The sequence below is a fragment of the Ursus arctos genome, unplaced genomic scaffold, assembly GCF_023065955.2.
Source record: "Ursus arctos isolate Adak ecotype North America unplaced genomic scaffold, UrsArc2.0 scaffold_24, whole genome shotgun sequence".
NCBI lineage: Eukaryota > Metazoa > Chordata > Mammalia > Carnivora > Ursidae > Ursus > Ursus arctos.
This window is the reverse complement of record NW_026622919.1, coordinates 4,874,281-4,900,651: the sequence shown is the minus strand read 5'-3', so window position 1 is coordinate 4,900,651 and position 26,371 is coordinate 4,874,281. Positions and strand designations below refer to the sequence as shown.

General features: G+C 45.0%; 1 protein-coding gene across 2 annotated transcripts; it reads left to right on the top strand.

Moving 5' to 3' along the window:
* The first annotated feature begins 79 nt into the window (after positions 1-79).
* Positions 80-25,914, top strand: MFSD11 (major facilitator superfamily domain containing 11). Of its 2 annotated transcripts, XM_044378770.3 has the most exons (14): positions 80-564; positions 848-1,018; positions 1,556-1,611; positions 3,159-3,266; positions 4,206-4,285; positions 4,404-4,500; positions 5,728-5,786; positions 6,285-6,429; positions 11,496-11,536; positions 17,961-18,026; positions 19,781-19,906; positions 23,382-23,556; positions 24,453-24,588; positions 25,276-25,914. In XM_044378770.3, exons 2-14 carry the CDS (start codon positions 923-925, stop codon positions 25,438-25,440), a joined length of 1,350 nt encoding a protein of 449 aa, XP_044234705.1. In that variant the 5' UTR covers positions 80-564; positions 848-922; the 3' UTR covers positions 25,441-25,914. The 2 variants fall into 2 exon arrangements, with proteins under 2 accessions (XP_044234705.1, XP_048082420.1); XM_048226463.2 differs by having other exon boundaries at positions 222-1,018.
* Positions 25,915-26,371: the final 457 nt, after the last annotated feature.

Here is a 26,371-nt window from a genome sequence, read left to right as displayed (position 1 = left end):
CCCCGCCCCGCAACGCCGCGGCCACGCGCCCCGCCCCTGTCCGACGCGCCTGCGCAGAGCCCGGCGGGCGGGCCAAAATGCGCGGAGTCACTGTTGCTGGGAGGGGGGAGCGGAATTTGAGGGCAGTTGGAAAGCCCGCGAAACGCTCTTTCCGGTAGTGATGCCGTACGGGTTCTCTCCCGCAGGAGGAACAGGAAGCGCTCCCCTTCCAGGCCCCGCCTTCTTTTCGTGCCAATATTCGAGCTCCACGCAGCTTTTTTGCTCGGACCTCAGCAGAACGTTCCCGCTTCTATCAGAGGGGATACTCCTCCCCCACCCCCGTTTGCCCCGCGGTCTCCAGCCTTCTCAGGCCCCGCTACGACGTTTCCGGGCTCTCTCCCGCAGTTCCCGATTTCTACGCTGGGTTCCGCTTTGTAGCCCCTCCTTCGCTGGGGCGCGCGGGCTCCGCGCCGCTCCCCTCCTCAAGGCGCTTGCGCGTCTCGGGTCGCGCAGGACTACATTTCCCAGCGGGTCGAGCGGCCGGCGCCGAGCCTGCGGTCAGGTGACCCGGTCGCCTGACCCGCGGTGAGTCAGGGCCCGGCGGGCGGGGCCGCGGCGGCCGCTGCACCTCGGCCTTGGCCCCTAATCCCCCTCGCGGGCCCCTCAACCTGAAGCCACGACGTTATTGGCGCTTTTCCGGGTGTCGGGCCCTTCCCCGCTCGGATCGGACCCTGGGAATGTCCTAACTGCCTGTGGGGAGAACCTCACTCTCGGCCCGCGATTCTGATCCAAGAACTGGAAGTTGACAGCTTGGCAGCCTTGCTCCTGGATCTGCCACCTCTTCTCACCATCTCATTTCCTTCCCCAGGATTGTCAGTGGGTTCGCCCCGAGGAGAGCTGACCGCCCTGGGCCGCTGCTGACCGCCGGCAGAGTTGAGCCACAATGTCCCCGGAATCTAAAAAGCTTTTCAACATTATTATTTTAGGAGTTGCCTTTATGTTTATGTTCACCGCCTTTCAAACTTGTGGAAATGTGGCGGTGAGTCGGGATCTGTTCTCCCTCCTTTGAAGTGCCTCTCGTAACCGATTCCAAAAATGATAATAAACAGTAATTGTGCCTAACAGCGCGCTTAAGTTGCACCTTGTATTTTCCCACCCACCTTCCTCGTTTTTTATGCCTCAGTTTAATTTCGTGTGTCAGATGTTTCTTATTAATATTTTATCGGGATGGGGAGTTAAACTACTGCCTCTTCCTCTGATTTGACTTGGGGTTTGTATGTGACCTGTTATTTGTTGTCTGTATTAAGGTCTCCATTAGTACTGGGAGAATTGAGGAGAAAAGAACCCCAAGGCATAGCTACAGCTGATCTTTCCCCCTTTCCCTGTCATCGGTTTGCCTTTTCCTGTTCTGTAGTCCTTTTTCTTGTCTCATAGTTGATTTTTAATATGAAGTACTGAGTGTCTTGAATTCTACTTTACCAGGTGCTTCATTCTCAGTTCTTGGAGACAAACTTTGGTGGGGATGGGGAGGGAAACTGAGAAATGTTTTCATTGATTAGCTTTATCTTCCATGCAGCAAACTGTCATCAGGAGCTTAAATAGCACAGATTTTCATGGCAGTGGATATACCAGGTATTGTACCGTATGATTGGTTTTACTCCCTATGTTACAGTGGTTCCCTAAATCTTACCAGAATCTCCGGCAATAATACTGTGATTGAATTAGTAGTGGTTGCATTTTCTCCGTATCTGGTCTGTTTGGGAGAACATAATAGAATAAAGGTGATGAGTTTAGGTTTCATGTAGAATTTAATACTGGGTTTGAAATCCTGGTTTCATGACTTAACGCTGCGTTATGTTAGGCAAGTTACTTCTACGAGCCCAGTTTCCTTGCTCTGATGATGCGTGTAAAGCTCTTGGCACAGTGCCTGGCATTTAATAAACACTCAAATATTGTCATCATTACATCTTCTCAATCCTAAACAGAGGATGTTTTATGTGATTCTTGAAACATTCGGTCCTCCTGTTTTTGTAATTTGATAATGTTCAGCATAGTGTCATCAGGAGCTTTTAGGTTTTTGTTAAGGTGTTTAGTCCCACTTTTACAGAGAAAATAAAGTGCAAAGACCTTCATGAGTCACTAGTACATTGTGATTGAAGCTGGGAGTGTAATGCACGCATGGATGTAAACACACGGGTTTCTTAATTTCTCTGTGGTGAACTCTTAGATGCTGACCAACAGCCCCCCTCTTCCCCCACAACTCTTCTTATTTAGTTCTTACCTATCCTAAACCTGATCTTATATATATTTGAGAATAAAGGGGTGCTAATGTCCATCTTTTTACATGACTAGCAATACCACATTTTTCACTAGAGCTTTGTCTTCCAATTCCAGAGAACGTTTACTGTTTGAGAGGATCACAAAAGCCAAAGAATAATTTCCTTTGGGTTTGTAAGTAGCGTCTAGTAAATGAATTCAGGACCCTCAAAATGGTTTTAGTCACACTTTGCCGCAAGGCGTATGTACTAGGGCTGGGTCTATAGTGGCTGAATAATGTTCAAGTGAGACCATTAGATTGAGTTAAATCAACTCTGGTTTAAGCAACTGAGAACTCTGCTTATTATTTGTAACAGTGAAATTTCATGCAGTTGCCAGGAGTTGTTAACTAAGTTTGTAGAGCAGACTGGTTGACGAGGGCCTCTGGAGTGAGATTCCCAGGAATGGGATTCTGGCTCCACCACTCACCGGCTATTTAGCTGGACTTTTGGCAAGTAACTTAACCACTCTGCATCTCAGTTTTCTTTTCTGTGGAGTGAGGATAATAATACTATCTTTATAGAGCTGTCAGATTTAATAAGGAAAACATATAAAACGCTTGGCTCAGTGTCTGTTACGTGTTGTACGTTAGCTGTTGTTATAATTTACCAGTCCGTTAAAGGCGTATTGTCCAAGGCAAGCTGATTCAAAGGGAAATTTGACGAGACGTCAAGATTTTGTGTAAGTGAAAACCTCACTGTAGGATTCAGTTTAATGATAGGATTATTATTAATTCCAGCTGAAGAAATTAACGTTTGTGCCCCCGAAAATCTATAGACTCTAAGTAGATTTGAAAAAATGCATTTTTGAGACCGTGATTCAAGAGTTTTGTTTTTTCCTTCTCTGTGTTGTTATGTGTACAGCATGGCAATTATTTATGGAGTGTTCTCCGCTTCAAATTTGATTACACCGTCAGTGGTTGCCATTATAGGTCCTCAGCTCTCTATGTTTGCAAGTGGTTTATTTTACAGGTGAGTAGTGTGGTTTTCTTTCATTTAATCCAAGCACCCTCGGCACCTTTCAAGCATCCAGTAACAAGAAATTGCTGACTTGGGGGTGTGTGGCTGGCTCAGTTGGAAGGGCATGTGACACTCGATCTCCAGGTTGTAGGTTCAAGCCCCACATTGGGTGCAGAGATTACTTTAAAAAAAAAAAAAAAAAAAAGGTTTTTGCCAACTTGGACTGACTAGAATACAGGCAGTATTTTAGGGATTTGGTTCTCTCCTTGACGTCCCGGGATATCATGTTGTTTTATTTTTATTTATTTATTTATTTATTTTTTAAAGATTTTATTTATTTATGTGACAGAGATAGAGACAGCCAGCGAGAGAGGGAACACAGCAGGGGGAGTGGGAGAGGAAGAAACAGGCTCCCAGCGGAGGAGCCTGACGTGGGGCTCGATCCCAGAAACGCCGGGCTCACGCCCTGAGCCGAAGGCAGACGCTTAACGACTGCGCCACCCAGGCGCCCCTCATGTTGTTTTAACGTGACGGCGTGTGCGCATATACACGCTTTCATCTTACTATACATAAAAACAGTACCCCAGATCTCTCCGTGGGAGTTGAAAAGAACTTCCTGTGAAGTAATCTTATCTTAGATCAAGTTGATTAACAGGAATTCAGCCGAGATAACTAAGGTTTTTTTCTGGGTTGTAGAACTACCATCCCAGCATGTGCTGAGCTATTGGCAAAGGCCAATTATAAACCCTCATTCAATGTCCGATCTTACAAATTCGAAATAGTAAATAAATGAGTAGGTCACATTTGTCCCTTTTTTTCCAACGCTGGAGAAGTCCTTTACAGGTTCACTTTTTAAAAAAGAGAGTCCTCAGAACCGATCCCTAGAAGGCATGATCGGCCTCCTGTATGAGGTGCTGTTTGACCGTAATGCGTTGACCTGTTACATTTTAGCATGTACATTGCCGTTTTTATCCAGCCTCTCCCGTGGTCCTTCTACACGGCCTCTGTGTTCATTGGAATTGCAGCTGCCGGTAAGCGTCTTGATGTTTATTTTCTCTGTCTTCTGGGATTTATTTAAGAGTATCATGTGTTTCGTGTGTGAAGCCAAGTGATTTCATTCCCTTGACAAACTTTGGGTTTGAATTTCAGTGCTTTGGACAGCACAAGGAAATTGCCTGACAATAAACTCAGATGAGCACACTATTGGGAGAAACAGTGGAATTTTCTGGGCACTCTTACAATCTAGGTAATGATCCTTCTGGAGCTCAGTCTTTCCTTCAATTCTTTTGTCACACCATTTTTTTAGATCTTTGTTGTGTTGAAAATTCCGATCTTCTGTGTTCTTCGGCTTGAGTTCCTAGCTCCATGTGGTGCGGATTTAACGTTTGATAGAATTGCGTGAAATGCATGGACCTGCCTCATTGGGACTCGTGATTAGTAAAGAGAAAATCGTGTTAACCATAATGTATTTAGCACCTGCTATATTTCAGGCAGGGACTGTTGGCTTCGTTACTACATCTCAGTAATCCTTAGCCCCTCATGAGACCAGAAGGTATTATCTGTGTTCTACAGATGAGAAAACAGAGGCTTAAAAGTGAAGTAACTGATCTGATTTAAACCATCCTTATCTGGATTCCAAAGACCACATCCTTCCCACTGAGCTGCACCTGATAGCTATTAATGAATATATTAAAATTCAAAAGTGAGAGGTGCCTGGCTGGTTCAGTCCGGGGAGCGTGTGACTCTTGATCTCAGGGTTGTGAGTTTGAGCCACACGTTGGGTGTAGAGATTACTTAAAAATAAGTGAATTAAAAAAAATTTTTTTTAAGTGAGACTAATTATGTCAGTGCTGAATGATACAGCATGTTATATGTTTCCTAAGTAAAAAACAAAAGGGGTCATTCTGTCGTGGAATCTGTCCTGAGAATTTACCCTTGTGGGTATTGCCTAAAGTTGTGGTGTTGAGAAGTCTTCCTAAATGCAGATGTGTAGCTGTAAGGGGGTGTATATTAAGATACCAGAGTGTAGGCGAGTGACTCCTTCTCTGGGAGAGGGTGCTAGAGTATTAGATGCATTAGATGCAGGTAACTGAATCATGGATTACCCCCCACCCATAGATCCTTTGAAATACAGAATTTGAGAAGTAGCATAAGCTTGTTTCCCAGTAGTCGTTTCCAGAGTCCCAATACGTCACATGTTTCAAAGAGAGTCAAGTCTTGGTTCTGAGTCAGGTCACTGCCACGTAGAAGGAGATTGAATTCCATCTGTGTCAGTTAGTTTTTCAGAAAGAGTCAGGGTGGAGTCGATACTTTTAAATGACCTAGGGCAGGTAGATACTTTTAAAATTATATAAGCTTTAGAAATCTCTTTTTCTCTCTCTCTCTCTTTTAAACAAATAATGGAAAAACTGCTCTAAAACCATAAATATGGAAATAAATCCTCAACATCCTGTCCTCCCTTTTCCTCCCCCAGCTTGTTCTTCGGAAATCTCTACATATATTTTGCTTGGCAAGGGAAAACTCAGATATCAGGTTGGTGCTCTTCACTTTGCTTTATTCACACGTGTTCAAAGAATAATAATAGTTTCATAAAAATATCTATTATTGCTCTGTTCAGATTGTTCTCATGAACCTTGCTGCCTTAAGTCCTCTCAGATTTTAGTCTTTAGCCACTTTTTTCCTTATTAAGCTAAGATTTTAGTTTATGGCTATGCTTTGAGCAGCAGCTCAAGGTATAGGAGAAGGTTATGCTATGTGTGAGCATACTAGTCACTGGTTAGACTTTTGAGCCCTCATTTTGTCTGTGTGCTTCCTTTAAAGTTTCTTGTGCATTTTTTCTTTTGGCTTATTTCTTTAACTGAAAGACAAAGGTGGAGGTATTCTACTGAGTTTCTTGTTTGAGATTTTCACGAATGCAGTAAATATTTAACAAGGAAATGTCTGGATGGTTTTAAACAACTTCTGAACATAACACTAATTCGAATTGTTTGCGTGGCCAGTGCTATCTGCCTTCTTCTTTCTTTTCTCTAGAGAGTGACCGAAGAACGGTGTTTATTGCCCTGACAGTGATTAGCCTTGTGGGGACAGTTCTTTTCTTTCTCATTCGGCAACCAGATTCTGAAAATGTCCTGGGAGAAGATGAGTCTTCTGATGACCAGGACCTGGAAGTCAACGAGTAAGAAGTTGGCAATGTTCCTTCCTTTTTATTTGAAAATGTATTTTGTGGGGATGTGGTTTAGAGATTTCCAACCTTTGCATAGCCCTAACTGAGATCCAGCGTTGCGCAGACAGGAGGAAGAAGTTTTATTTGTGTTTATTTATTTATTTAAAGTAGGTTCCACACCCAACGTGGGGCTCAGACTCACAGCCCTGAAATCAAGAGTCGCAAGCTCAGGGCACCTGGGTGGCTCAGTCAGTTAAGCATCCAACTCTCGATCTCAGTTCAGGTCATGATCTCAGGGTCATGGGATTGAGCCCCACCTTGGGCTCTGCGCTCAGCAGGGAGCAGGGAGTCTGCTGAAGATTCTCTCCCTCTCCCTCTGCCTGCCTCCCTCAGCCACACGTGCTTGCACCTGCACGCGTGCACCCGCACATGGCGTGCGTTCTCTCTCTTTCTCTCTCTCTCTCAAATAAAATCTTTAAAAAAAAGGTTGCAGGCTTTACTGACTGAGCCAGCCAGGCGCCCCAAGGGAAAGGTTTTAAAGCCAATCTCTTCCGATTGGAGAGCAGTGGGGAGGAAGAAGGGAAAGGAAAGGAGAGGCAGGGGAAAGTTTACAGGGGATTTGAGTCTAATCCCAGGTTGTGGCTGACAAGTTGTATGACCCTGGATAGTAGCCATAATCCCTTTATTTCTCTGGGCCTCGATTTCCTCTTTCAGTTCAGCTGGCATCCCCTGTGTTTTAGTGTACCACGATGCGGGCTTACAAAGTTAAGTAGAAGACAGTCTCTGCCCTCCGTTAGGATTTCTCTGACCCAACCCTAAAATTTTCCCGTTCCTGTGGCGCATGTGAGTGGCAAGGCCATCAGCAGTCGTCCTCGATGATCCTCAGTCACACCCGTGCTCCTGTGCACAGAGCTGGGTTTTTGCACTAACCGACACGCGTGCTCTTCCCCAGAGGAGTCCAAATGGGGAAACAAGTGTATCGTCCTGTGTTTTTCTAAAAACTGTAAATTACCTTGAGCCTGTTTCATTTAGAAGTAACACTAAAACATCACAGACAATTTCCCTGCAGGTATTATCCAGGTTTGAGGGAAGGGAAATGAGAAATCTTTACGAGTCTTGTTTTGTTTGGCTTCTCGAACAGTCAAACGTGAAGGTTACGTATAGCTTTTTATCTATTGTTAAAATGTTGGCACTGAGCATTCTGTGCTGCCTTGTTTATCCCAAAAAGGCCTAAAATTCTCCAGAGGATCATTAAGCATTCAAAATTTCACTAAGTTTGTTTAAAGCAAAAGAGAGAGGTGTTACGTCTGATTTGAATATGTATGTATGCGTTTATGTATCTGTAATGCGTATATATAACATCAACTATGCGTATATATTTTTAATCATAAACATATTGGAGAAGGATTCTTTTTTTTTTTTTAAGATTTTATTTATGTATTTGACAGAGAGAGGCAGTGAGAGAAGGAACACAAGCAGGGGGAGTGGGAGAGGAAGAAGCAGGCTCCCAGCAGAGGAGCCTGATGTGGGGCTCGATCCCAGAACGCCGGGATCACGCCCTCAGCCGAAGGCAGACGCTTAATGACTGAGCCACCCAGGCGCCCCTGGAGAAGGATTCTGTGAGGATGAATACCACAGATTCAGCAAAAATTAAAACACCTGTCCATTTAGCAAATGTCAGATGTTGGTGCTGTGCGATAAATACAGCCCATCCTGTTTTCAAGGAACTCCGTGGATAGATGGGCTTGTATAACTGATAAGGTGCAGTGCTGAGGAGTATTACTCAGTCCTTTTAGCATTTTCTCTCCCTGAATTGTCTCCCAAACTCGAAGCTTCCTTGTCTTTATTCTATAAGTAGCACAGACTCTGTGCCAGCCCCCTTCTAAACCTGAGGGGTGTACAGCAGTGAACAAGACAGACGAGTCCCTGTTCTTCTGCGACTTAATTTTAGAGGGGGTGTAGACAATACTTGTGTGAAACCGCAAAGTAAGTGCTAGGAAGGCAGCGAAAGGGGGAGGTGATGAAGGGCCGAGTGGCTCCCCGAGGCCTGACTGGTGAGGAGGGAAGATGGGCTGATGGCCACTGCCAAGGCCAGGTGGTGGGAAGGGGTGCGGTGGGTGCCAGGGCTGCAGGGAGGCCTGTGGGACTCGGCGCAGGGAGGGAGTGGAGTGGGTGTGTCTGCAGTAGCAGGGAGTCGATTCTGGGAGCTGTGCCAGGAGCGCAGGTTCCGTGCTCGGTGGGGTTAGAAGCCACTGAGGGGAGGCGCCTGGCTGGCTTAGTCAGTTGAGCATCCGACTCTGGAGTTTGGGCTCAGGTCATGATCTCAGGGCCCTAAGATCGAGCCCAGTGTCGGGCTGTGCTCTCGGCACGGGGCTGGGGGGGGTTGGCAGAGGTGTCTGCTTGAGATTCTCGCTCTCCCCCTGCCCCCACCCCCCCCTCAAAAAAAAGCTGTTGAAGGAAAGAGTAGGATCTAATTTTAAGGGATTCCACTGAAGGCGTTACAGAAGATGATTTGAGGATGCGAGAAGGCAGCTCAGCGCCCTACCTCAGTGGTCCCCGTGTGCGTAATTTGCATGTGTGAGGCCCCGCGAGCTGGGCGATCTCTAAGAATTTCTTCATTGGCAGTTGTCTCTCTGGCCTCCCTCCCTTCGGTCTATATTTGAGTGTCTGTTCCAGGCATTGTTTGGAGAGTGTTTCGTTGAACACACAGGTGTTCGTGCACTCATGGAGCTTTCTAGTGGGTGAGAGAGAAGAGAAATAGGCATTTTTTTAAAACAGTTTTTATTGAGGTATAATTCACATGCTGTACAGTTTACCCATTGAAAGTGTACAGTTCAGAGGCACCTGGGTGGCTCTGTTGGTTAAGTGTCTCAGTCTTGATTTTGGCTCAGGTCATGGTCTCAGGATTCTGAGATTGAGCCTCACATCGGGCTCTGTGCTGGGCATATAACCTGCTTAAGATTTTTTTCTCCCTCTCCCCCCACTCATGCTCATACTCTCTCTCTCTCTCTTTCTCAAAAAAAAAAAAAAATAGAAGTGTACAATTCAGTGACTTTCAGGGTGTTCACAGAAGTGTGTGTCCATCGCCACAACCAATGCTAGAGCATTTTTATTACCCCCCAAAAGAATTCTGTACCTTTTAGCCATCTGATATTAGAATAGGAGAAGTCTAAAGGAGAGCAAGGTACAGAAATGTGGGCTGGAGGTGGGGGGCTGGCTTGCAACTTGATATTATAATAGTTATTTATATGTAACGTATACTGTATACGTAAAATTACAGATGGGGTTGCCAGGGAAGGCTGAGAAGGTAACATATAAGTAGTAGGGGATGAAAAATAATTTTCCCTTCACTCTCCTGTGTTCTTAGTTGAGACCCCTATAATAAAGATTAACAAGGAAAAAAAAGCAATCAAATTTATTAACACGTATGTCTCATGTATACATGAAGGAAACCCAGGGGAAAATGAGTAATCCCCAGGATGGCTTAGAATTTAGGCTTTATATACTGTCTAAATAGGGGAAGGGGAGGAGGGATGTAGGCCTCTTACAGGAGACTAAATGATTGTTTGGAAAGATGAACGGACCCTTAGAAGAGTAGATGGGAGATAGGATGGTTTGGGACATATTTTGATGTCTGGGCTCTCTTGTGACAAGAACCAATCTTCCCTGTCTGATGAAACTCCCAGAGCCGATTTATAACAGTTGAGTTCCTTTTGGAGGATCTGTCTTTAGGCAGATGAGGGGAGTTCAGAGAAAGCCTGTACCCATATTTGCTATTTTTTGAGTGCCTACAGCTCAACATAATCAATATACTAACGCAAGTTTTGGGGTGGCATGTTCTCCTAGCCTTCAAAGTCGAGACCTTGGGTAAGCTAGGAATGAGATGGGAGGGTACTGGAGGGTTTGAGAGAGATTGAACGTGATCTCACTGTGCCCCCTCCACCCTTGCAGGACCCGGGGATCGCCCTATTTTAGAATCCTATTAGAAATGGCTCCCTTTAATACCTCACTGAATTGAATGGGGAATGACTTGCACCTGAGTGCTGACTGGCTTGATTGTACTTTAATAGTCTGTAGGGTGGATGGATCGGTTCCTACGTGTTTGGAGCTTGAAATGTAAAATGCTAGAATCCTATACCTGATCCTGTCCAACTACAAGAAGACGATCAGTTACTTGGAGTCTGAAGAGATTTTCCTTCCAGGGAAGACATGAGTCCTTATGGTGAGGAAAAAAGGTTTTTCCTGTTGGTTAGAACAGACTCCCTTTTTTGTGTCACTAATTCATTTATGTAAGTCAACTAGATCTCCATGAGGTTCCTTTTTTTTTTCTTTTTTTTGTAAATGTTATTATTTAAAGATGGCGGACGAGTAGGTATCACCCTATTGCCCGGCAGAGTAAGAAACATAATCTTTTAAAAATGTCTTTCCCATAATCACAATGAACAACTATACTTTAGCTACATGGTCTCATTAAATTCTTTCAGGTAAGTGGTAATGCTCCTGTTTTGTAAAAGGGGAAGTGAAACCTGGAGGCATGAGGTAACCTGCCTAAAACCGTACAACGAACAAGTGGCAAGGCACAGTGCAGACTCTGAAGCCCGCGTGTTTGACCCCTCGCTTCTCCTGCACCCCGCTGTGCGGCGCAGGTGCTGGTGTTGCTTTTGCAGAGTTTTCACACGGCACGACTTCGTTTTGAAGGAGTCAGAGTGGAGGGAAATTGAGTTCTTACAAGTGGATTTTACAGTATGCGAACAGAAGGGTGGAGATTTCTGTCCTGCCTGACGTACCCTTTCTGAGAAGGACATGCGGGGATGTGTGCTTTCAACGTAGTATGAGAGGATTGGGTTCGGCTGTTATTAAAGGGTCACCTGGGTGGTGCTTTCTGCGTGTTCTCTGAAGCAAGGGTGGGGTCCCAGAGGGACACCCTGGAGCGAGGAGCATCTCGGCCAGTGGAAATGTTTGCCAGACCCTAGAGAGGATGGCGCTTTGACGAACGTCAATAAAAATGTGATACCATTTTTCTCCTCTTTTCTGCTTTTAGCGGAAAGCACGTTGATATTTCATTTTATTTTTTTCAGATCTGCCCAGAGCACTATGGGAAAAGCAGTAGATGCGTTCAGTAAGTATTTTCTGTGTCTGAAATGCAAGAGCTGTTCGGGAACAACTACAGCATTTGCCTTTCCCCCTTTCCCTGTTAACTTTGGATTGACGATCTTCCAGTGTTTTCGTTTTTCCAGGTATGTGGCTCTGAGGTCCAGTAGTCTTTTCAGCCAGTGTCTCTGTAACTGAGGGGTGTGTGGGATGCACGCGAACCTGACTGTCCGGCCCGGTGTGGTGCGAGGGAGGCACAGGGAGGTGCAGAGAGCTCAGGAACTGGTGCTTTACACAAGGCAGTGAGGACACACACACCATCTTCTCAGAACCGAGTTCGGAAGAACAGTTGGACTTGTCTGCGGAGGGTTCTTCCTGGTAACACCTCCCTGCGTGTTTATTTTTGTGTTATTCTCACAACCTCTCTGTGAGTATCCTAGAACACATACCTACCATTTTCTCTATTTGTTGGAAGAGAGAATTGAGACTTAGAGAAAGTATTTGCCCAAGGTCCGATAGCTAGTATATTGCTGAGCTGGGATTCGAGTCCCAACTGTGTGAGAGGCAAAGCCAGTGAATCCCAAAATGGCCATCTTGTGGTTCCTTCAGAAACTAGCAAACATGGCTTCCGGTTCTTGTAAGGCCTGATGTGGGCCAGTTCTTTGCTTCTGCCTATAGCTCCCTCAGCCTCTTTGTCGCCCAAGGAGAGAGAATCTGACCACTGTCTAGTGGGGAGGAGCCTTTTTGGGGCCATGTTGTTTCAGTTAGGCCCCTGGGCCTTATACACTTCTGTGCTTGTGGGTAACCTATAGGTTGCCTTGGGCTAGGGTGCAAATTCTTGATCTAATCAGCCATGGCCTGAGTCAGATAACACAAAGCACCCAACTTCTAGCCAAGAATTCCTGTTGTCCTCTTTTTTAGAAAAGACTTATGGGTGTGGTAGCCTGAGTTTCAAATATATAGTATGTTATCATTAGGGCTATTTAGTCAGGCTTTTATTACATGTATTTCTTATGTTTCAGGAACATATTCTTAATGATACACTATAATTAAAAAGGATGTAGCCTGACTGTGCCCCAGCAAGATGGGAGGTCATCATAGTTAAAGGTCCGGCTTTCAGCTTTGCAGGCCTAGAAACTCGTTTGTCACAACTCCCATTATTGATCAGAGGGACCAAAGGGGAAAGGATTCAACCTAAAGAAACCCACAGAAATCTTAATTTAACCATTTATTTTTTTTTTCAGATTTTATTTATTTATTAGAGAGAGAGCACAAGCAGGGGGAGCAGCAGAGGGAGAGGGAGAAACAGGCTCCTCGCTGAGCAGAGAGCCCGATGTGGGGCTTGATCTCAGCACCCTGGGGTCATGACCTGAGCTGAAGAAGGCAATCACTTAACCAACTGAGCCACCCAGGCGCCCCTCATTTCAACCATTTATGATGATGTTTAATATTTCTGAGTGAGCCCTTTCATAGATACTCCCTTCTTGTTCCCTTCTTGGCCTAGAAAGCCACATTGGCTTACTTGGTGGGCCTTGGAGTCAAGGAAAGGGAAGATTGATGACCCCCAGGCTTATGACATGGTCCCTCCAGCCTCAGTGAGGCTTGATGCAGCCTCCCTGCACCATCACTGAACCCCTGCTCTCCCTGGGTGCCTGTTGAAGTAACCAGATTCAGGATGTCCTTCCTCAATGTACAAACCTTGCTTCAGCTTCTCTGTAAAATGAGGCACTAACCCAATGGGGGCTGCACAGTTTCATCACAGAACTAGTTGGTTGCAGGAGTAATAGGATGTTGAGCTGTCTAGTTTGGGGGGAAAGAAGGAGCGGCCGAAAAGGTAAGGCATGTAAGATGCTACGTGGTAGGCAGATTTCGGAGCTGGTGCTGGGCCCTGGGGAGCAACGTGAGGTAATGAGGTAGCGAGGAAGCCAAAGAGAAGATAGGAAGGCAGAAGACAGTCCAAGCTTTAATCTGTCTTAGGCGGGGTGCTGCGTTTCCTTTATTCTTAATCATCACTTTCCCTCTGTTGATGCTGTGACGCATGTTGTACAGAAAAGGCTCCTGCTTATCTGTTTTTTTTTGTTTGTTTGTTTTTTAAAAGATTTTATTTATTTATTGGACAGAGAAAAACACAGCGAGAGAGGGAACACCAGCAGGGGGAGTGGGAGAGGGAGAAGCAGGCCTCCCGCTGAGCAGGGAGCCCGATGTGGTACTCGATGCGGGGCTAGATGTGGGGCTTGATGCGGGGCTTGATCCCAGGACCCTGGGATCATGACCTGAGCCGAAGGCAGACGCTTAACGACTGAGCCACCCAGGTGCCCCGGCTCCTGCTTATCTGAAAAGCACTTCATTCCTCAACCAAATGTATATGTTTAATGGGTTTCTAGAAAAAAAATTTTTTTTAAAGATTTTATTTCTTTATTCGATAGAGATAGAGACAGCCAGTGAGAGAGGGAACACAAGCAGGGGGAGTGGGAGAGGAAGAAGCAGGCTCATAGCAGAAGAGCCTGATGTGGGGCTCGATCCCAGATCGCTGGGATCACGCCCTGAGCCGAAGGCAGACGCTTAACCGCTGTGCCACCCAGGCGCCCCTCTAGAAAATTTTTTAAAATTTATTTCTTTGTCTTTAAATAATCGTGAAGTCCATCTGGAAGGATAAATGAGAATAGCCAAGAGAATTTTTGAAAAGGATAAGGACTTGCTCTAATAAATAGTAAAGTAAATGATTGTGAATTCATTTGAACACTTTGGAATACAAAGAGCAGTGGAACTGGATTCTAGAATCAAGCCTACGTCCACAATACAATAAATACAATAAAGGAGACTCTTAAATGAGCAAAGTTAGGGAGTAGAGTGTGTAGGAAAATAGACTCAAATGCCATATCTCCTAGCATTCCAGGTGGATTCAATGCAAAAACCAAACTAGAAAAGTAATTGAAGAAACTGGGTGGAGAACAGCCTTTTAAGCAGGTCCCTCAGACGGTAAGGGAAAAGAGTGCCCTTTCATTGCTTAAGCTGTAGAACTTCATCTGTCAAAGCAACCTAATAGCGTTAAAATGGCAGGGAAGGTACCTGCCTAAGCATAGGAAATGCAGATTTGAAAGTTTCCATCAAATTTCAAAAGATAAAAAAATAATTGTCCGTGTTATGGGGAGTAGGTATTTATATGCATAAGACCACGTTGCTCATAGGAACATATATTTGTATGATTTTCTGAAGAGCCAATTTGTCAGCAAGTTATCAGAAGCCTTAGAAATGTTTGTTCCTTTACCCCAACAATTCCACTAATAGGATTATCCTCAGGAAATAATTAAGAATTTTCGTCAAGATTTAATGGCTAAGATGTCTATATTAGTGAGTAACTGAAAGTAATTGAAATATTTCACAAGGCATCAGTACATGTATACAATCGATTATCCTAGCCATTAAAATGAGCTCGAATGTTAGAAAATATTGGCGTATTATGTGAAAACAAATTTTAAAATAGTATATACAATGAAACTTGTTTTTATTAAAATTTGTTTAAAGTCTGGAAGGAGATCCATTAAGCTGTTGGATGATATTTTTTGTCTTAATAGGTTTATTGAATATAATTCACACACTGTACGATCACCCATTTAAAGTGTACAGTTCAGTGGCCTTCCGTACGTTCACGGGGTTGGGCATCCATCACCACAGGCAGTTATAGGACCTATTCTTCACCCCAGAAGGAATTTCTGTACCTATCAGCATTCACTCCCCATTTCCTCCCCACCACCCCCATCCCTCACCCTGGACATCCATTAATCCGCTTTCTGTCTCTAGATTTGCCTATCCTGGATATTATTTCGTATACATAGAATCGTACTGTAAGTGCTGTTCCGTGACATGTTTCTCTCACTTAGGGTTTTGGTTTTACTTACGGTCATGGTTTTGAGGCTCATCCGTGTTCTAGCATGTTCTGCAGAAGGGGTTGTTTGTAGGCATCATGAATAATGCTGCTGTGAACATCCGTGCGTGGGTTTTTGTGTGAATGTACGTCTGCACGTGTCTGTGTAGATACCTGGGAGTCGTAGGATTGCTGGGTCCCGTGGTCGCCGTGTTTAACCTGAGGACAGATGTTTAGTGGCTGTACCATTTTATGGTCCCACTAGCCATGTGGGAAGGTTCCAGTTTCCCCACTTCCTTGAGTTCTTATCTGTCTTTCTGAAGATAGCTGTTCCCATGGGTGTAAAGTGGCGTCTCATGGTTTTGAACAGCATTTCCCTAATGGCTAAGGACTCGGGGCGTATTTTCACATATGGGGTCATCTGCATCACGTCTCTGGAGAACTGTCCACTCAGGTCCTTTGCCCGTTTTTTATGGGTTGTCTTTTTATTGCTGTGTTGTAAAAATTCTTTGTATATTTTAGATAAGAGTCTCTTACATATGATTTGCAGATATTTACTCCCATTCCTTAGGTTGACTTTTCATTTTCTTGATGGTATCTCTGAAAGCACAAAAGTTCTAAATTTTTGAGGAAGGCTGATTTATCCGTGTTGTCTTTTGCATGTGTTTTTGGTGTCCTAAGGTTTTGCCTAGCCCTGGGTCACAAAGATTTGCTCCTGTGTTTTCTTCTAAGACTTTTATAGTTTCAGTTCTGACATTTAGGTCTGGAATCTATTCTGAGTTCATTGTTGTATATGTTGTGAGGTAGGAGTCCAACTTCATTCCTCTGCATGTGGCCACCTAGGTGTCCTGGTGAAAAGACTGTTCTTCCCCACTGAATTGTGTTGGCACCCTTGTCGAAATCAGTTGACTGTAAATGTGAGTGTTTATTTCTAGATGCATGTGTCTGTCCTTATGCTGGTACCGCGCTCTGCTGATGACTGTCAAGACTTGAAGTTGGGAAGTGTGAACCCTCCAACTTTGTTCTTTTTCAAGATTATTTTGGCTATGGTGGCCCCTTGAATTTCCATATGAATTTTAGGATCGGTTTGTCTATTTCTGTAAATAGATGATATTGTGTTGTTGTTTTTAATAGACTTCATTTTTTTAGAGCCGTTTTAGATACTTTTTAAATTTATTTTTTTGAGAGAGGGAGTGAGCGAGAGAGAAGGGGCAGGGGGAGGGGCAGAGGAAGAGGGAGAAGCAGACTCACCACTGAGCAGGGAGCCCGACTTGGGGCCCGATCCCAGGACTCTGGGATCATGACCCGAGCCAAAGGCAGACACTTAACTGACTGAGCCATGGGAGGCGCCCCATTAGAGCTGTTTAGGTTCACAACAAAAGGAGGAGAGTTCTCTTATGCCCCCCCCCCCCCATGCTCAGCCTTTCCACACCATCCGCGTCCCCGGCCAGAGCGGCACATCTGTTACGGCGGGCGCACCTGCTGCATTCCCACATCATCATCACCCCGAGTCCGCAGTTTGCGTGAGGGTGCACGCTTGGTGGTGTACGTATTATGTGCTTGGACAAATGTATAATGACATACATGTAGTCACGGTTATAGTATCATTCCAGATTATGTTTTAAATTTTCTTTTTGTTTAATCTTCTGATTATTCAAAAACAAACATGCTTTGCTAATGTCATTTTTTTTAATTAAAAATACTTTTTTAAACCTCATATTGATCCTATATTTTTTCCTGGAAATGCGTGAAAAAGGTGAAAATGTCTTACTGCATTTATTCTCACTATGTTTCAGTGAGATAAGAGAAAAAAGTATCCTTTTCTGCCTGTGGCGAAATTCAGGACAGACCGTTTGTGTCTTGTGTAACTTTTGTAGTCAGCAGTTGAGTAAGACCTAAAATCTGGAGCCACTATTCATGTAGGACTAGGTTAGATCAGTGGCCTTAAATTATGAAATGTGAGCAGGTTCAGAAAGACAGTTAAAATATGCAGTTTTTAGACATGCATTTTCCATTGCAGATTGCCACCGCATTGAACAGCATAAAAACACACTTTAAAGTAGTCCTAAGCAATTACGCAGAACTAAAGCTTCAGTCCCCAGATCCAGAGAACTGAGAACCGCAGGAAGTGGTGTGGCAGCTTCTGTGCGGTCAGCAAGCTCCCTGGGTGGCAATTGTCATCTGGAATCCAGTCTTCAAGCCGCTCTGTGCTCGCTCCTTCCCCCCGGGACGTTAGCGCTGTGCCAGCCATTGACGCCCTTAGCCTAACCTTTGCTCAGGTCTGTTGACATAGTCTCGTTTGGTTTGATCCTGTTTCTTTTCTCCATTCCGTGTTGTTTTTTTAGATTCAAGCTGGAGAGTGTGTTGGGAAGACACCACTGTAGAATGTATTGAAGCAGGTGGAATAAACGTTTTATTTGCAGGGCAGACTCAGCTCATCCCTTCAGCATCTGAATCCTTAACCTCAGTCCCACTATATTTGTCTACTGGTGTTATTGACAGGGGGTGTCTGGGTTGAGTAAATGTTTGAGAATTTGGGGTAATTAAAATCTAATTAAGCAGTCTTACATTGTTTTCTTTCTTTCAGGAAAATCTCTTAAGTTATGTGTCACCAAGGAGATGCTGCTCCTTAGCGTTACAACTGCTTATACAGGTAATGGGGTTAATGGCGGTTTGGGTGTTCGGTGGCTGCATAATGACAATGAGGACTGAAAACAACCACTGTGTGATTCTTTCTCACAGCTCTGTGCAGTGGTGGGGCTTGGCTGAATGATTCTCCTGATGGTCTTAGTTGAGATCTCTTCTGGGTCCTGTTAGAGGCAGCTGGGGCCACAACATCTCAGTAGTTTCCATTGTGTGTCTGAAGGGGTCAAGTGCAAGGCTGGGTCTCTGTTCACAGTAGTCTCCGTGGCTGCATGACCCTCTCCCAAGTGATCCCTTCCTTCTGACCCAGCAGGAAGGCCATATTGCTTAGGGCCTCCAAAAAGAGCAAAAGGGGAAACAGCCAGACTTTGTGAAGGCTTAGGCCTGGCTTAGGCCCAGTGTTGCTTTGACTGCATTTCACTGGTGAAAGCATATCACAGGGCCGGCCCGATTCAGCGTGGGAGGGTTTTGTACAAGGGTTGCACCCTGGGCGGCATGGTTCATTGCAGCCGGTGATTTTAGGGCAGCATGGAGCTCTGCAGGAGATAACCCTGAGTAAGTCCTTGTGACTTCGTACGGATTCATATACTTTCTGTTGAAATGGAACGAGCTCTGTGCCTAACCTGAGTCGCTGGAGCACTGTCAGATCTTCAGAATGATGAGGGAATCTATTTCCTTTTAAAAAGTGCTGTCATGTCAGGGTGCCTGGGTGGTTCTGCCTTCAGCTCAGGTCATGATCCCAGGGTCCTGGGATTGAGCCCTGAGTCTAGCTCCAGGCTCAGTGGGGAATCGGGTTCTCCCTCTGCCCCTTCCCCTGCTCATGCTTGTGTGCGCGCCCCCCTCCCCTGAGAAATAAATAAAATCTTAAAAAAAAAAAAAGTGCTATCATGTTAAAAAAAAAAGTTATAATGTGCCAGTGATTACTTTTGCCTTTATTTACCTTATTGGTATAAACATTTTTTTTGAGAAATAGAATAAATGTTAAACATCTTTAAAATTTGTTAATTTTTTGTAGCATTAAGGAATGAGGTCTTCTACTGATTGACCTTAATTTTTTAGCCCTAATTTTTAAAACTTCTTTTTCTGGGAAAAAGAGTTTAATGAAAACATTTTGCCTTTAAGCAAAGGTGGATTATGCATGGGTTTTCCAAACCTACATTCCTGTTAACCTTGGAGAGCTATTAATAAGGGTAACAAGCACTTTAGAAATCACTATTACAGACTTACATGTGTACCGTCCTCTGTCCATCCCATCTCCACACAGAGGATCATTTTATTTGTTTTTAAGATTATTTTATTTGAGAGAGTGTGTGCGTGCATGCGTGTGCGTACCTGTGCACACGTGCACAAGCAAGGGGGAGGGGCAGAGAGAGAGAGAATCTCCAGCAGACTCCCTGCTGAGCACAGAGCCCAACACGGGGCTCGATCCCACAATCCTGAGATCATGACCTGAGCTGAAATCAAGACTCAGATGCTCAACTGACTGAGCCACCCAGGCGCCCGAAGGACGGTTTTTAAAAGAAGGGTTAAAGAGTTTGCTTATTTGAGTTGTCTTTTTGTCTGAGATACATGGCAACTGCCATCTTGTGGTTAATTCCATTTCATCAGCTACATAGCATAAAACTGCTCTGCTTTCAGGGAGTAACCTGTCAGGCTGAATGAATTCTGTTGTGTACGTATGTATAGCTCAAATATCACCAGCCATGAAGAAAAACCAGGAATGGAGGTTGTGAGTGTATAATTAAATCTGCTTTTTTCCTAAAGGTTTGGAATTGACGTTCTTCTCTGGTGTCTATGGAACGTGTATTGGTGCTGTAAATAAATTCGGAACAGAAGAGAAAAGCCTCATTGGACTTTCTGGCATTTTCATTGGTATTGGAGAAATCTTAGGTTGGTTCAAAAAATGTTTTTGTATGAAATCAGTTCGTTGTGGTTATCACAGATATTGTAAGTATACTTCACCTCTCTGTCCTTGAATTTTAATTTCCTTGCTTATTTTTACCCAGACAGGTATGTCTTTGTTTTTTTTATTCTCATCGTTCTAAGATAACCATGGGATGTTTGCCATACAATTCCCAATCAAAACCATAAATAGGAAAACATAGTCTCTCCCAGCTTTTTCTCTTAAAATACTTAGGGAAAGTGGGGCACCTGGGTGGCTCAGTCGTTAAGCGTCTGCCTTCGGCTCAGGGCGTGATCCCAGAGTCCTGGGATCGAGCCCCGCATCGGGCTCCCTGCTCCACTGGGAAACCTGCTTCTTCCTCTCCCACTCCCCCTGCTTGTGTTTCTCTCTCACTGGCTGTCTCTCTCTCTCTGTCAAATAAATAAAATCTTTAAAAAAAAAATTTTAGGGAAAGTGTCTTCTGAATCCCTGACACAAGCTGGATGTCCAGCAAGACAATCCACTTCTAACTCTTTAAGTTCTGGAGTTTGTGTCAGACTCCACACGTCCAAGGGCTCAGTCCCTCAAAGACACCCTCACTTCAGATGCCCCTTGTAAGTCCCGGGTCCCCAAGCTACCTTCTGTCTGACGTGGCTGTGAGTTTGGAGGTTCCCATGAGCCCCCAGGAAAATGCTGTACTTACTATTAATACTTATTATAAAGGATACAGGTGAACAGGCAGGTGAAGCAGCACGTAGGGCAAAGACCAGAAGGGTCCCGAGCACAGGAGCCTCTGTCCCCGTGGAGTCAGGGTACATTACCCTCCCAGTATGTGGATGTGTTCACAGCCAACCAGGGTCGCTCTCCCAAACCTGCCGTTTAAGGGTTTATACAGACATTTCATTACAGAGGCAGGGTTGATGAGATCACTGCCAATGATGATTGCACTCAATCTCCAACCCCTCTCCCCTGCCCCGAGCCTGGGGGCCAGGGCTGAAGGTTCCAACCCTCTAAGTAAGTCTTGGTCCTTCTGGCAACCAGCCCCCATCCTGAAGCTAGCTAGACCACCCTGAAAACCCCTCAGGAATCACCTCATTTGCATAAGCTCTGGTGTGGTCAGAAGGGAGTAACGGAAAACAAACAGAAGACACGCCTGACACTGAGGACATTCCCAAGGTTCTAGGAGCAGCTCTGGGCCAGAAAGTGGGATGGAGAATGGACAAGGCAAAGACCAATGTGTATTTTTAGTGTACCACACTAGGTATTCCTTTTTTTTTTTTTAACTTTTTTTATTCAAATTCCAGCATAATATTAGTTTCAGGTGTACGATGTAGTGATTGAACACTTCCATACCCGTCCCGGTGCGCGGCACAACGCCTGCAAGGTGTCCCTCCGTCAGCAAAGCTGGTTTTTTTTTTTTTTTTTTTTTTTTTAAAGATTTTATTTATTTATTCGACAGAGATAGAGACAGCCAGCGAGAGAGGGAACACAAGCAGGGGAGAGGAAGAAGCAGGCTCACAGCGGAGGAGCCCGATGTGGGGCTCGATCGCACGACACCGGGATCACGCCCTGAGCCGAAGGCAGACGCCCAACCGCTGTGCCACCCAGGCGCCCCAGCAAAGCTGGTTTGATGCCTGGAGCTGTGTGTTGAATATTGTCCTATAGGAGGAACTTTCCAGTTCATCAGATACTTACAGTGCATCCATTATATGAATAAGAGACTCCCTGCCCACCTGGAGCTTCTGGCTTGGGGAAGAGCACAGGCAATAAAAACCCATACGACCCTTAGAGTGGCCGGCGGTGGTCAGCACGATGGGGAGAGCAGACTTCAGTGGCTTTGTTTCCTGCTTTGCTGCCCACATCTGGAACCGTACTGGGTGTTTATATGTATTTGAACATGTGGAATACAGTTAGAGTAATTGTCTTAATGTTTTTGCTCATTCTAATATCTATGATGGTACTGGTTTTTTTTTAGTTTTCTACAGCTTTATTGAAATATAACTCACGTGCCATATATGTAACCCACTTACAGTGTACGGGTCAGTATTTTTTAGTACATTCACAGGGTTTTGAGTCAGCCCTACAGTCTAATTTTAGAACATGTTTATTGCCCTTCCCCAGGTAACTGCTAATGTACTTTCTCTATAGATTTGCTTATTCTAGACTTTTCATATAAATGGAATCACAGAATATGTGGTCTCTTGGGTCTGGCTTCTTTCATTTAGCATAATGTTTCCAAGGTTCTTCCACATTCTAGCACGTATCAGGCATCATCCTTTCTTATCACTAGGTGATAATTAATTGTATGGATATATCACATTTCATTTATCCATTTGTCATTCCATGGACATTTGGTTTGTTTCCACTTTTTGGCCGTTATAATTCATGCTGCTGTGAACGTGTGTGTACAGTTAATTGTGTGGATATATGTTTTCATTTCCCTTGGGTACATAACTAACACTGGAATTGCTGGGTCATATGGTAACCACATTTGGCTGCTTTTCCTCCTCATGATGGGTGCTGTTTTCCTGCTTCTTTGCCTGGTCATGCCGGAGATACCAGGCTTTGTGAACTTTACCTTGTGGGGTGCTGGATGGCTTTGTATTCTTATAAATATTCTTGAGCTTTGTTCTTGGCTGCAGTTCGTTTACTTGGAAACAATATGACTCTTTCAGGGCTTGCTTTTAAGTTTTGTTGGACAGGACCAGAGCAGTGCTCAGATGAGGGCTAATTATTCCTCGCTCTTGAGGGAAGACCCTTCTGTGCACACCCAGTGCCTGTGACTCATAGATTTCCTGTCTGGCTGCGGGGACGAGGCACTATTCCCAGCCCAGGGTGGGGCACTAGTACATCTAATACATGTAAGCCTCTTGGACGGTTCTTTCTCGGGCCTCTGCTAGTTACTCACAGTATGTGCTGATCAGCACTTAGGGAAGACTCAGAGGGACCCTCTGTAGATCTCTGGAATTGTCTCTCTCTGCAGCTTTCCTTTCTGATAGCCTGTTCTGGAACTCTGTAGCCACCTAGGTATCCCCAGACTCTCAGCCCTGTGTCCTCCACTCAGGGGGGCTGTGGGCCCCCCCCCGCCCCCCCTCCCTCCCTGCAGCCCAGCCTAAGTCTCTCTCTAGACCAGCAGCTGGGCAGTAGCAGGGCTCCCCTCCTTTGCTTCCTGTCTCGGAGATCACTGACCTTTGTCGTCTCATGTCTCGTGTCTTCAAGATTATTGCTTCATGTTTTTTGTACTTTTTTTTTTAAGCAGGTGCTAAATCCACTCCCTATTACCCCACTGACCTAGAAGTCTATTCTGATTTTTAAGATTTCTTCTGTTTCAATGGTTATTTTTTATTTTTAATATTTGTGCTTGCTTTCTGCTTGATTAAATTAGTTGTTAATCTGTTTTATCTATTTTTTTCAAAGAACCCAAGTTTTGATTTATTAATCTAGCCTTGTGTTTTTCTGTTCTCTACTTCATTGGTTCTGTAGGTGGAAGCCTCTTTGGTCTCCTGAGCAAGAATAATCGTTTTGGTAGAAATCCGGTTGTGTTGCTGGGCATCCTGGTGCATTTTATAGCTTTTTATTTGATATTTCTCAACATGCCCGGGGATGCCCCCATTGCTCCTGTGGAAGGAACTGATAGCAGTGCTTACATCAAATCCAGGTATAGTGACTGTCATTTTTCTAGTAAGTTAAGGAAGGGTGGGAGGTAACGGGTGGCTAGATACTCAGAATGGAGCAGTTAATCATTTTCTGAAAGTCTGTTCTCTTTATAAGGTCATCTGTCAAATGTTGATGGAGCCAGAATTATTTTAAATAGGAGCTTATAGAGAATCCCAAGTTGTTTTTGTAATTGTTGTTTTAACCTTTCAGCCCACTAAATGCTTTTCTTGACCTATGAAAGAGCATGTAAGTATCCGATGTGATTTTGTAGGTCTGCTTTCTGAGCAGTGAAGAACAGTGAGGAAAGGGTAGGCTCTCCGGTTCATTCACAGTCGGTTACGTCCGCTTTGAGGATCTTACTTTCTTGCGCTCAACTCAGATCCATTATAGATGTAGACATTTATGTCCAGGTCCACCATCCAGGGGTGGCCCTGCCAAACCCAGTGTCTGCTCCCAGATAGTTCATAGACCAGAGTTTGCTTGGACTGTGAAGGTGAATGCGTTTGAGCATAAATTCTTACTTTGTGGAGTCCAGTGTTTATTTCTTCTTGTTTCATAGTGTTTACAACTTGAAAGCGAAATGCTCTTGTAGGAGAGTTGCTTTTACATTAGAAAGGGCTCTAACAAATACTGTTAAGGGTGCTCTTTCTAGGGGCGCCTGGGTGGCTCAGTTGTTAAGCGTCTGCCTTTGGCTCAGGGCGTGATCCCAGAGTCCTGGGATCGAGCCCCGCATCGGGCTCCCTGCTCCACTGGGAAGCCTGCTTCTTCCTCTCCCACTCGCCCTGCTTGTGTTCCCTCTCTGTCTGGCTGCCTCTCTCTCTCTGTCAAATAAATAAATAAAATCTTTAAAAAAAAAAAAAGAGTGCTCTTTCTAAATTCATTTTCCTTTATATGCAGCAAAGAAGTCGCCATTTTCTGCAGTTTCCTGTTGGGCCTTGGGGACAGCTGCTTCAATACCCAGCTGCTGAGTATCTTAGGCTTTCTCTACTCTGAAGACAGTGCACCGGCCTTTGCAGTCTTCAAGTTTGTGCAGGTAAGCTCCCCTTCAGGCCGGGCTAAGGTGGGCTCTCTCTCTTTTTTTTTTTAAGTGCTTAAACACTGTTTTCTTGATGGTTGTGAAATGAGAGTCAGGGCCATCCTTTAAAGTATTTCTCATCGGACATAGGAAGCAGGGAGGGCTGTGATTTCTCCCCCTCGCTTGTGTAAGAGACTTTCCGTTCTGGTCTTAGTGCTCAGGTTAGAGGCTTCCCACCTTAGATACCGGAGTCCCTTCGTCACACAGACAAGCGCATTTCTGGCCTGGAGTATACGTTATTTTATTACTCAGTTTCTCACAAAATACTTTAATTTATTTATTTAAAGATTCTGTTTGAGACAGAGAGAGCAGGTGGGCACACAAAAGAGGAGGGGCCAGAGGGAGAAGCAGACTCCCCGCCGAGCAGGGAGCCTGATGTGGGGCTCGATCTCGGGACCCCGGGATCATGACCTGAGCCGAAGTGGAATGCTCAACGCACTGAGCCACCCAGGTGCCCCACAAAATAGTATTTTAAATAGCAGATCGCCGCTTGCCTGACGGTCGCCGGCTCTCAGTGGGAGTTTACGGTGCACGTGTGTGAGCTGGTGGCTGATGAAGTCCCATCTGGGCGGCGCTGAGGGTGGCGGGGCTCGCTGGGGAGCGGTGGGCTCGTCGCATCTTCTGACCGGTTCTGTTTCTTCTCAGTCCATTTGTGCAGCCGTGGCATTTTTCTACAGTAACTACCTTCTCCTCCACTGGCAACTCCTGGTCATGGTGATATTTGGATTCTTTGGGACCATTTCATTTTTCTCTGTGGAGTGGGCCGCCGCTGCCGTCGTGGCGCGGGGCTCCGACTACCGAAGTATTTGACCCGCGGCGCCTGGGAGGTGGGGCGCAGCTGCAGGCGGCACAGCGGGACCACGGCTCGGTTGAGGACGCCGCCTGTCCTTCCCGCAGAGCATCGGAGATGCTCAGGAAGGAAAGTCAAAGAATTAAGCCCGCTCGATCTGCCAGGGCTGGTGTTCAAGTTTACAGACATTAGCTATTTAAAACAAGCAGAATAAGGGAAACTTGTTCTGTCAATTATAATCGTTCAGAAATGTTGTTTTTCATTTCCTCTGTCTCGAGTTCCATATAATCATGTTACAGAATGTAAATGTCTTCTTCGCCCTCCTGTTCTCATTGAACGATGCTGCCCTGATTCAGAACACTAGGCCGTATGTCAGGTGAAGGTTCTTGCTGGGTGCGGGGTGTGTGCCACTATGTAATACAGGGAGCCTCTCCCCACCCCGCATATGTGTCTGGGAACGACATGTAAATAAATTGTGAGATGCTGAAGTGGAATCTTTGAAAAGATTTGCACTTTCTTCCTCCTTAAATGTTTTGTTTTGTAAGTTTTCCTACCTTGTCATTCGTAGCAAGGAGCAGCTAATTATTATAAAATGAGGTAAAAATTGTCCAAAGTTTTAAAAATGAATCTTAACATGTGAATGAACAAAAACACATCTTAAAAAAAGGTTTTTTTTTTAAAGATTTTATTTTCATTTATTTGAGAGAGCGAGAGTAAGAGAGCAAGCAGGAGCAGGGGCAGAGGCAGAGGGAGAAGCAGGCTCCCCTCTGAGCAGGGAGCCCGATACAGGACTCGATCCCGGGACCCGGAGGATCATGATCTGAGCAAAGGCAGACGTGTCACCGACTGAGCCACCCAGGCGCCCCCAAAAACACAGTTCAACAACAACAATACACATTTACCAGAGGAGGATTTTTGCTAGCATTTTCCTAGAAGATGCAGTGCAGAGAG

Excerpts from the sequence above, each read along its gene's own strand:
- MFSD11 (XM_044378770.3), top strand. The coding sequence starts at position 923 with ATGTCCCCGGAATCTAAAAAGCTTTTCAACATTATTATTTTAGGAGTT. Across the intron at positions 4,501-5,727 it reads TGGGCACTCTTACAATCTAG|CTTGTTCTTCGGAAATCTCT; the intron begins GTAATGATCCTT and ends TTCCTCCCCCAG. Across the intron at positions 6,430-11,495 it reads CAGGACCTGGAAGTCAACGA|ATCTGCCCAGAGCACTATGG; the intron begins GTAAGAAGTTGG and ends TATTTTTTTCAG.